The sequence below is a fragment of the Poecilia formosa genome, unplaced genomic scaffold, assembly GCF_000485575.1.
Source record: "Poecilia formosa unplaced genomic scaffold, Poecilia_formosa-5.1.2 Scaffold96, whole genome shotgun sequence".
Classification (NCBI taxonomy): Eukaryota; Metazoa; Chordata; class Actinopteri; order Cyprinodontiformes; family Poeciliidae; genus Poecilia; species Poecilia formosa.
This window is the reverse complement of record NW_006800035.1, coordinates 910,249-922,502: the sequence shown is the minus strand read 5'-3', so window position 1 is coordinate 922,502 and position 12,254 is coordinate 910,249. Positions and strand designations below refer to the sequence as shown.

Here is a 12,254-nt window from a genome sequence, read left to right as displayed (position 1 = left end):
GGTGGCTGGTGGCTTTTAAACCTCGTCGTTTGTGCGATAATGGGTTGAGAGCTGGCCCGCTGTTGTCCTCCATCAGCTGGAAACCCTCTTTCGCTGCAGTCCATTATTTCTGGTTATTAGAGTCATGTCCCATGGCTGCTGTGTCATTTTTCCCACCACAGGGCGTGCTGTACCAAATGGCAGTAGATTTTAAAGAAAGAGATGAGTAGAGGCAGTGTGTCCTGACCACCTGGCGCTAACTTTTAACTGTAATGTAGCTTAGGGTGGGGAAGGTTCTCTGGGAACTGATGTGTTAAGGTGTAATTGTGGTGATGTAAAATTTCTTAAGTTTTCTCTTGACAGTGTCAAGCAAGTAAGACCTTTCTTCTTCTTGTAAGAGTTATGCTAGGCCTTAATGGTCTTTATTGAACAGTACCTAGAAGGAAAATAGGGAGGAGAGAGAAGGGTAAGACATGAAGCAAATGGCCCGAGACCTGAGCCTCAGTGCATGAAGCCACCCAGCGCCACAGAGAAATGATTCTTTCTGCACTTTTTCTGCTTTTTCATCTAGAACTGAAATAAATCTGTTTTGTTTGCTTCCGTCTGCAGCTGGCTGCACCTTTGATGAGGACTCGGACTCTGGGTTATGTGAATACCGCCAGGGTCAAGAGGACGACTTCGACTGGCAGTTGATCAAGACCTTCAACTGGCCAAACCCAACAGCAGACCTCCTGCCAGGTAGATTTTAACATGGCTCACAAGTCAAGGGTTAACTCACATTTCAATAGAGTCCTTTGTGGACATCTTGGTCAAACTTGACCTTCTCTGTTTGGGGCCCTATCCCTACGTCTTGTGTATTTCATGTGCTTGTTGTCAATACAATTTAGGCGTGGCCGTACTTGCAAAATTGCACCCTAATTTAAGGAATAAAAGTTATTCTTTTTAGCGTTTTTGCATTTAGCAAGTTACAACCGCAAACTTGCATGAATAATGTTATGTTTTGGCCAGCTAAATTCAATTCCACACTTAAGGTAAGTCAAGTTTGATGAGTTCCAACGTATGATTTTCACATTAAGATTGTTTTCACATCTGATAGTCTGGTAGACTGGGGACCAAAGTTTTGACATTTTTTCCATTTTCAGTTGCTGTGGTTTTCTTTCACACTGCACTGAGTCAAACTGACCAAACACTTTGAAAAACCTGTTCCCCCTCCTCGCCTGTGGTGGCGCTGCACCAGTGACCACTGAGGGAAACATAAAAAACACAACTTCCTGTTTAACAAAATGTAAACAAAAATGGAGTGGCGTCAAATTTTAGCGATTGTAGGATTTGTCTTTTGTTCTGACAAAAAACCACGTGTCATTTCTCCCCCTAGCACTAGATTGCTGCATCTCTTTGATTATATTTACCCAGAATGCCCTGCACTATAGTTTGCTTCCTGCTGACTGCAAAACCGACATTCTGATGCCTTCAAATCTTACTTCAGCACCTGTAACCACATAAAGCTCTGGACTTCTACACATTAAACTGATCCTTTCAGCTTTAACAATAAAATAATTTCTTCCCAAAAGGCCAGCAGGCAAGACTCAGTCAAAATGTTTTCTGGAGTTCTGGTAGTTTTGGACCAAGAGTATTTCTTTAAAAGCACTTCACTTGAAGAAACCACAGGTAAGATTAGATATTTTGAGATTCAAATCATTCTTTGACTTTTCAGCTATTAGTTTCTCTCATTAAATCTTAATAGCTGAGAGCTTAAACAGGCAACTAGTGACGGTCATTTTAAGTGTTGAGGAATTTAAACATATTGAATGTACACTGCTCAAAAAAATAAAGGGAACACTCAAATAACACATCCTAAATCTGCATGAATGAAATATTCTCATTGAATACTTTGTTCTGTACAAAGTTGAATGTGCTGAAACAAAATCACACAAAAATCATCAATGGAAATCAAATTTATTAACCAATGGAGGCCTGGATTTGGAGCCACACACAAAATTAAAGTGAAATGTTCCCTTTATTTTTTTGAGCAGTATATTATCTGAATTTAAAATCTGAATTTACAATGAGACAGCAGCTGACGAATGAGATCAGAGTGATGCTGCGCTCTTTAATGATGCTTCTGATTATTTATGAGACTTACAAACAGAATCTTTTGTAAATAATGTCCTAACTTTCTGTTGCTCCTTCTCAATGCATCATAATGCATCTTATTTATATCCTGGTTGGACTCTGCCTCCCAGCTTACCTTGGTAAATTTACAAATGTGAGGTGAAAAGAGAAAAAAATGGGAAAAAAAAAAACAACTATTGTGCTGGATCGAGCAGCAAGAAAAGAGTTGTGGCTGCTGAAGGTGACTCAAGGGAGACTTTGATCTTCCTCACCTTTTATGAGTTGTTAAGGGAAATAAACTGTGCCTTATGGGATTAGCTGACTCTATGGACAACACAAGGTTAGCTTTATTGTCACTTTTTCAGACAGGAGTCCATTTTGCTATAGATTACCTTCAGACGTGGTGTTTGAAATTAAGACGGTGGTTTCTCCTACACTGACTTGCCTTCTATTGTGGAAGTCAAAGGGTTTCGTGGTGAATATGCTCAGATTTGTGTGTGAGCTGACCGCAAGCCTTACATCGTCAAAGAAACACCACTCATTCATTTTCTATACTTGCTTAATCCAGCTGAGGGTAGCGGGTGGCTGGAGTCCGTCCCAGCAGTCAAGGCTGGAGTACGCCCTGGGCAGGTAGCCAGGCTGCACACACACTCACATTTAAACTGAAGCGGCTGTTAGTTCCAGCATGCAGGGGCTTTGGACCTAAAGCATGAAACCAGAACACCCAAACAAAACCTGTGTGTGGCAACAAACTTCCATAGAAGAAGAATAGCATGGTGGTATTTCAAACTGGCAGCCATCAACCTGTGATTTAACTATGCCAACAGCTGTTCCATGTAACCCTGTGGAACTTAAGACACAAAACTTTACATCATTGTACCATTTTCATATTTTTCCATATTTGAAATGCTTTTTTATTTCTTTTTTTTATTTACATACTTTTCCCGATGCATCGCTGTTGTGAATATTGGGACACTGTATTTAAGGGACACTGTATGCTACATGAGGAAATGAAGGAAAATGTGTCAAGTCTTTGAAATACTGTAAAAGTGTCGTTGGTGTGTGTGTGTGTGTGTATTGAGGTCAAGTGTGTGGAATCCAGTGTGTTTGAGTTGGGTTTTGTTTCCGGTGAACGGTTTCACCGTCTCTGGAAGACATTTTAATGTTCTGTTTTGTTCCATGTTGCTTTCAGATTTATTTTTGCCAAGGTAAGTAATCTCCTTTACACAGCGAAACAAAGCATTAAAAGAATAATGTCATTTTTGTGCCACTGGTGTGCTTATATAATGCAGATGGACCCCAAACACTCAGCCAAAGCGACTTGGGAGTTTGTTAAAGTGGAATATTCTGCAATATTCAAGTCAGTCACCTGATCTGAACCCAGTTGAACATTTTTTTTTGTTGAAGATTAAAGTTAACACAGAAATGCCAGCAAGCAAACAAACAGCAACTGAAAACTGCTGCTGCCTGGAAGAGTCTTATGAAGGAGCTGTGACTTCAAGACTTTTACTTAATTCATATGTTCAGTTGTTTTTTTCATTTATTTACTTTAAATATGCAAACGATACCTAGCTTCCCACTTTTTGCATAACAAAATACATCTCACAATAGCAAATAGAAATTAAAGGAGCCACAACAAACCAATATGTATTTATACCTCTACCAATATGTGGTTTCCTCATCATCGCCATCTCAATTTGTGATGAACAGGCTGATCCATTATGTGCTTCATTTATACATTTTCTTAAACTGTCTGATATTTGGACTTGTTTTAGATCCTCAATTAAATTATTCCACAGCCTTACATCAGGAATAAACGGAAACTTTTCAAGATTGTTCGCGTGGTTAAGATTTTAAATTTCTATCCCTGTATATTTCAGTTCCTTCAATAATAATAATACTATTGCATTAATTAAGTAATTATTTATGTTTATGCAGTTCTCATGTTCAATCCACCTGAATGTTTCATTTAAAAAGAATTCTGGTCATTTAGACAACTGTAGCTCTCTATACAAGTCATGAGAGTTTATACATTTTATGACACTGTTTGTCTTAGCTGGAATGCTTAGAACAAACACACTGTTTTGTTCTTGATAGATCTTAATAGATCTGTCCCACACCAGCACGGTGTGGGACAGATGCTCCTGTATATGGGAGCATAATGCTCCCATATACAGGAGCATCATGGTGAGAGCTTTGTCTCTCCTTAGCAGGCAGCAGCTAGTTAGCATAGATGCTCTGACCATAAACTGAATACGAGCCACAAAAAGGAAGAAGATGCTGAACCGAAGGTAGCTGAAGGTTAGCGGCAGCGTGATGTTAGCCAGCCGGTTAGCACAGGAGGAGACATGTTAGTGGTGTAGAGGGATTTCCAGACCGACCTCAAATTATGTTCAGTAAAGAGTTTCCTCTTGTAGTACAGTATGCTCAATTAATTATACAAATAATTTAAAACAGCTTCAATTGGAATGTATGTGTGATTGAATTGACACATACTTTGTAAAGTGCCTTGAGACAACATTTGTTGTGAGTTGGCTCTATACAAATAAACTGAATTTAAATGAATTGAATTAATAGCAGAATATTTAAACCTGAGTGTGTGATTAGTGAAACCATTAATAATAAAATAAAGAACTCATTTGCAGATAAAAAAGAAGTCCTTTATAATTTGTAGCTGATTGTAAAGGGTTTACTGGCTTTCAGTAGAAGTACTTCCTAGTCACCTTGTCTACTACCATCCTGTGGGTAGTGGCTGATCTCTACCAAGTTCTTTCTAACATGCTGATCAGGAAAAAAAAAACACGTGAAAGAAATCAGGCTGGTTAATATTCTTGAAATCCCACAATCCCTCTTTCATGTGCCCTGGGAGCAGTGTGCTTTACTTTAGTCCTGGCTGAAATTTGAAGGAAATGTTGCCGTGGCGTTACCGCCATGATCTGCTTTACTTACCAGATTTCCCCTGAGGTTACCACGGTCCCCTTTCCAATAGTCCTCGTCCTGATAGCTTGTCTCCTCGCTGTGGGCCCCCGGCTGCTTCACTGTGTAACTATGTCATATATACAAACACAGGTTGCCCCCGTCCAATCTGCTCTGACATTTTCTATGTTAATCTAGGTATGGACCAATGCTTTACACACGCACACACACATATATATCCAGGTGTGAGCCCTGATGGTAGCCGGCCACTGGCTGCGCTAAATCACTGCCGGCAGACGTCTCCATCACTCATTCAGTGATATCCACTGCTTGTTCCGCTCCTCCAAGCACAGATCCCTTGAGGATTTCTGGGTATGTTAACAAACACCCTGGGACCGGTCGGGCTTTACATGGGTCATCGCTGATTACACTTCCTGCTGTTCTTCAGGGGCCCACAGTCCCCAGAAAGGTTGCTTCTTTTTTTTTTTTCAAATGGGATTGAACACATGCTTGGATGGCTGGTTTGTTTCTCTCAGATGCTGCCAGATAAAAAATGAAAGCTCAGTGCAACTGTGAGAAATCCTTTTATCCCAATAAACTCTTGGGATACCCATCATGCTTTGAGCACAAGCACAGAAAGTGATCAAAACGGAATAGTGAGTGCAGAAACACTGAAGCTAAAGGAAGTACGCAGCTGGAAACATGAAGGTTTGACTTTTACATTTACAACAGATTTAATGCATTAAGGCACTTCAGTGTAGGTATGGGCAATGCAGACAATAATACTCATAATCACTATGTTGTGACAGTATAATATGAGACATATTTTATGACATTTAACAAATATCAAAAACCTATTATCATACTCAGCTTTAAGCTATCTCCTCACAACATTGAGAATAATTTCAACAAAAATGTCCTTATCCAAAATATCAATAATATTGATACCAAGTCGGCATCAAACCAATACAAAGATCGATACTTTAGTTTCAGTTTCCCTTTTGAAATTTTATTTTATTTTTGTATTGCTGCATTTTTCTCAAATCTGCCTAAAAAAGATTTAGTTTTAATTTGCTCTTAAATAATTTTTTGCACTTTTTTTAAAAGCAAAAATACAAGCAAATTTGTTTAATTTTTTTTCTATTTGTCTTTTTTTATTATGTTAAAATATTATTAGAGTTTTTCATAGACACCAAATCAAATTCTTTATTCAAATTCTGTCCTATAAGGTTTGAACAAAATAATTCAAAAGAAAAAAAACCCCACAAAAACACCTGAAGGTTAGAAGTTTGATGATATATCAAACCTAAATAATACAGTATCGATATTGGTGATATCCTGAGTGATACCAATATTTCCAACATTGCACAATTCTAATGGAAATCAGATTTACATAAACAAGCTGTCCTGATGAAGGTAATTCCCCTTTTCTCCTCATTCTGATACTTTGACTTGAACTAAAACACCATCTCTGGATACTGAATGATTTGCATTTCATTGGCCAACTGCTGTTTGTGTTGACATGCAGTTGAACGGATGTGGCGCCTACATATTTGGTGAGTGTATGTTAAAAATACTTTAAAAAGGGAAGTAAAGCTGAAACAAGACGGCTTATGTGTGAGCACCTTCTGTATCAGAAGTGTGGACATCATGGCCGTCTCTACAGTCCGCTTTAAGACGATGATCTCACTGGGAGGATCATGTCACACTGTCCATCAGGAAGCTCATTTAAGTTGCTCGATCTAATTCTTTTGGTTTCCTCCAGCAACCGAAAGATTGGGGGGGAAATGTACTAAAATTTGATTGAGATGGTCAACGATCAATCAAGTTTAATGTCAATTACACAAAAATCATCTTTGCACTAAGTAAGTGAGTGATGGTGATGCAGTAATACTTCTTCCCGGCTACAAGCACTCATTAATTCAGCCCTCGTCCTTTTTAAATATATGTCATTCTCTTTTTACAAAGTAGCCTTTTCCGCGACTGAAAGGTTATTTATCTCGTTTGCTTGGTTTTATACATTTTCTGTGTAACGTTTCCAATTTGTTTCCATAATGCACTGTTTTACTGCCATTTAATCTAGCAAATCAAAGGCCTGTCGATTTTTAATGTCAGGTGCGTTTATCACGGCTTTCTGTTCGGGAAAGCATCTTTCTAAGTGACACAGTCTAACCATAATCATAAATCAATGTTCAGATATGCCTGTTGCTGTGTATGAACTTCTTAAAAAGGACCAGTCTGGATGATTAAGCAGATAATCTAAACTTCAAGAAACCAAACACGATGAACATCACAACTGGGAAATGGTAGCTTGTGTCCCAAAGGTGATGTGTTCTGGAAATGATTGGTGGCTCCAGGCAGAGTGATCAAGGTTTTTCTTTTCTTTTCTTTTTTTTTATTTCATCAAAAAAAGCAAAAATTCTCCATGTGGAACTTTTCCATCAGCAGTGCTGACTTATCCTCTCTACTGAATGATAACGGCTCAAGAAAAGCAGTGAAATAGCAAAACTTGGTACCAAAAAATCTGAAGATAAGAAAACCATCAACCAAGCGCGTCACCTCCCATGCCTGGCTGTGAGTTCCTCACATTGTGTACTTCAGGAGGGAGAATTGTGCATTTTTAACAGTCAGCAGCAAGAGTGCAGCTGACTAAAGGTGAAAAGAATGTACACTGCCTTTGTATTAAAGGGGCAACATTATGTCATTTCCAGGAACCTAGTGCAATTTTACAGCACAATCCAATAACTATTTTAACTTCAGTTGTTATAAAAATGCCATATACATATTAAATATGATATGTAAAATTTGACTGTGTAGTTTAACGTCTAGAAATCGGACCTCTGTCTCTTTGAAAACTTCTGCTCTTTCCGAAAGAGCAGAAGTTCCTTCAGGAAGTCATGACAATATGACTCCAACATGGCTCCTCCATTAACCCTTTAATAAGGTTTTTTTTACCAGCGTTGCTCTGAGTAGCTCCTATAATGAGCTCAGCTGTTCAGTTAGATGTTTGCTACTTGTTGCAGGCTAGTCTATGGATTTGATTCAGTTCTATACTGAATCAAATCCATAGATTTGATTTTTACCTTCTGCTGTTTGGTTTGTGGTCACAAATTCTTCTGTGGAACGTAACTCCAAATATTTCATGGAAAGCTGCTTGACCCAGTATTGGTTGGTGTTTGGAAAGGAGCAAATCAAGGAATGTCCACTGCAGATGTTAGCTTGTGTGGTAATGCTAACACAGCTTCCACTGTGTGCAGTTTTACAGCACAATGCATTTAATAGTATATTTGGTGTTTTGTTTTTTTTTAATTGTTAAATAGACAGTTATATACGTGTTTTTATTCAGGGCGGTTGTGGTCCCTAACCTCTACAAATATGTGGGTCCACTGTATGCTCATTCTAGAAACAAACGTGCCATTATTTTATTTTATGTTATTTTTTTCAGAAAAGAAAAAAAAAATAAAGATGATTGAGATGTCGCCCAAAGTGGTTCGAAAATGTGATCCAGATTAGTTTGGAAAACTCAGATTTTTCTTGAAAACTTAGTGTATCGCTCTCAGCTTATGAGTCTTAACATGAGAGTCCCTTTGAGCCCCTTTGAGTGCTCTGCTGAAAGTGGATTTGCATTATTTATTAGCTTTGCCTATGCCCCTTAGTGCTTCCCTGACCTCTTTTAATACCTGGCATTAACAAAGTGTTGCACTGTCAGCAACTTTCAGGTCCAAACACTCCAAATCAGCCGCCGCTCTCTAATACCCCCTCTGATTATTAAAGGTTGGTTCTGCTCCCTGTGGCATTGCTCTGGTGACTCGTCTCAAACAGCAATTCACACTTGGTCGCATATGTTCCCATCACATGTTCCCATTAGATGCATGCTGCCTCAGACGTCAGTGGTCTTGATTCTTTTTCAGCAAGTCGGTAGAAAAGACATTTAGGAGAACTCTGATAATATTCTGTCAACAGCTGATAAAAACAATAGGAAAATTGTTGTATAATCTTTGCTTGTTGGTCTAAATTGGTAACTTGAACAGCTCTGTTGGTGTAGATCAGGGGTGTCAAACTCCAGTCCTCAAGGGCCGCTGTCCTGCAGTGTTTAGATGTGCCACAGGTAAAAAACAGTGGAATGAAATGGCTTAATTACCTCCTCCCTGTGTAGATCGGTTCTCCTGAGCCTTGCTAATGACCTAATTATTCTTTTCAGGTGGGACGCAGCAGAGGCACATCTAAAAGTTGCAGGACAGCGGCCCTTGAGGACTGGAGTTTGACACCCCTGGTGTAGATTGTCAAAAATACTTTCAGATATTTATGGCGAGTGTATTCTTGCTGCATTATTTCATAGCTTTGGTGTGAATAGGATTAAGTTTACTGCCCAGTGCTGTGGCCTGTGGCTCGTATTCTGATTAAAGCTGCTTTCTTGCACACACTTTTTATACCCTGTTCACCAGTGGTTGCTTAAATCTAAACTTCGAAAGGTGTTCAAACGTGAGCTGAAATACAGTGTTTTGGCTGGCAATAAAGCATCAGCCAAATTTTTGTTGATCATGATTGGTTTGTAAAAGCAATAAAAAGGGTAAAGTATCCAAGGTGGGCGAGTATTTTTTTTTATTGGCAATATACACACTTGAGTGCAATCAATTATCCGGAGAGGTGTCTGTAGCTGGAGGGGTCTTAGACGGAGCAGAATGCAGGTGAGAGGCAGCAGAGCAATAAGCCGGATAGCTGATCGCAGCTTGGACGGGCATGGAAATGAAAATACACAGACTGACGTCACATTTCACTAAAACATCTAAATTAAGACGACATGATTATAAAGTTGACATTTTGAGTTCTCTTTAGCATCTTAAATTAGCTGGGAGTACTGTTAGCATGGCTAACTGCAAGCAGCAGTCTATCCAATGAAGGGATGCACTGATATGAAAATCTGAGCTGGTCTCGATATCCAATAATAACATTGCTGTAATGGTTAATAACTGATATTAATATTTATAAATTAGATATATATTTCATTACCATTTCAACATTATAAAACCGACCACACTGACTTCAATAAATATCGCTTCTTTTAATACCAGTTTCATTTCTATCGATTCATTGTTCCTAAACTCGTAGTTGTTTTGTTTTTAAAGTCATCTAATTTGTCTGATAACTTTTCTTTTTTTGTTTCTTCTGTCGATGGTTTCTAACAGCTCTTTTCTTACGCCCTTATTCTTTTTTCCATTTTCTTTCTTCATTTCATTTCACTTCCTCCACCCTCTCTCCTCATAATTCAGGTTTTGGTAGGCCATCTCGAGGACACATTTCCACATCCACTTAATGCAAATGTGTTGCCGTCATAGTAATCTTTTCAACTGTGTTGATGTATTACCTCTCTTAAGCAGCACCCACCGGGACCACAACTTCCCTTATCTGAGCTACCAAAGGCCTTAAAACATTCTGAAACCACCCAACTGTCAGCTAATTTCAATATGAAATGGACCCGGGAAGAATTCCAGCACTAATGGAAATTACCTAACTATTTCATGAATCTACACTTGAAGAAAGCCGTCTCATTAATAAAAAATAAAAAATAAAGGAAGTGCAAAAGAAACGCAGATGCCTGTTCATATTAAAAACTAACTAATGTGTCGTTTCAAAAGAAGCCAGGCCAAATTCAAACCAGGTGAAGAGAGAAGATTCACTCAGTCTACAGGTAATGAATCAGACTAATTCCTGGTGAGTGTCGGACTTTGCTGGGACACAACTTCTCAGTTCTGAGGCAAAATATCTGGAGTTTTGGTTGCTCCATGATTCATCTCTGGTTTTAATTGGTGATGTGGTCTCATTAGCCTCATCAAGCAGGAACCTCCAGGAGACATCAAAGAATTGGCATCTGTAAATCTGGGACCATCGTCCTCTGGCGGAAAAGAATTCCCGGCCAACTTCGCTTTGCTCTTTTCCATCAAATGTTGCAACACTCAATGAACATATTGACTCTAGCTCAGAGGTCGCGTTAACCGAATATTTTCCGTATTTGACCGGTTGTTTATACAATCAACGCAGATTCCGTTGTTGTAAATAAGTAAACTTAACTCACCCTGCGGTTTTAATAAAAGGAGCCTTCTTTGTTCACGTTACCCTCCCGCGCCCAGAAGGAGAGAAGGAGAGCGGCGTTCTGGACTGCACAGGGTAAAAAACTCACAGAATTCAACTGATCGGTTTGGATCAGACAGATCCAACTGACTGATGAACTAACGCAGATTTCTCTGCAGATACGACCAGGAGGAATTTGTGAAGCTGTGCATTCAGACCGCAGCGGGTGAAGTGACCGTAATTTAAGTGGAGTCTTTAATTTAATTTATTATTTGTTATTGGGGCCACAGTGATTTTTGTCACTATGGAGAAAAAGTTAAATGTGTTTATCTGCTTTATGTGTGATGGGATCTGGTTTCGGTTGAACTAGGTGCTAAACCGCATAAAAATGTGGCTAAATAGCCGATGTTAATATGTTTATAATTTGACGGGTAAAAATAGTACATGAACGATTTTTTTTTTAATGCTGTCGTTCAAGATGATGGTTAACAAAAACGTTTAGCACGACCTCTGCTTTAGCTCATAAGCTTAACCAAATGATTGTGTTTGAAATCTTATCTACAGTGTTTGCTATTCTCTTGTCTCTAAAAACCTGATTTTTTTGGACTCACCATTCTGTTCTCAAAGCAAACTAGAACAAAGAGAACGGAGCGAGGCACTCTGACAATTAGTAACAATGTCTTTGCCCTTTTTAGAATAATGTCTGTCCTGATGCACTGAAGAAGCTGCTGCCGCTACTCTTTCTCAGAAGTCTGTGAGTTAGTGTGATGTTGGTGCTGACACTCGGTCTGGTAATTAGAGAGACAGGCCGGCTCAGCTAGAGAGTTTCTCTCCTTAACCGTTACTATGTTGACTCAGCTGCTCTCTGAATCAGCCGCCTCAGAGCCTTTCTGCTATTACACACCAGCTAAGCACCAAATTTCTTCCAACATAAACTTGGGATATTACCTCCAGTGGTTGATGCCTTATAATCTCACTAAGTGACCCACTTTGTTGTCCCACTGTGTTTCCCCAAACTCCTCTAAACCAACATGTACAGAAAGCACCAGCCGACCTGGTGGTGCGTGTGTGGTCCAAGCTAATGTCTCTAGTAAGCATTGATGTCCAGGGGGAATATGGAGACTGACAAGACATTTTTCAAAGCTTTGTGAAAAAAAAAGAAAGGTAAGAAGGAGCCC

General features: G+C 39.1%; 1 protein-coding gene across 1 annotated transcript in view; it reads left to right on the top strand.

Annotated features, from left to right (window-relative positions):
- Positions 1 to 575: 575 nt before the first annotated feature.
- The window catches only part of ptprua (protein tyrosine phosphatase receptor type Ua), a gene marked incomplete at its 5' end in the record, with an annotated part of 141,407 nt that continues 129,728 nt past the window's right edge, over positions 576 to 12,254 (top strand). Inside the window, one exon of the mRNA XM_007558469.2 lies at positions 576 to 717. Within this exon, the coding sequence (XP_007558531.1) occupies positions 576 to 717 (142 nt within the window). The remainder of the gene's footprint in view (positions 718 to 12,254) is intronic.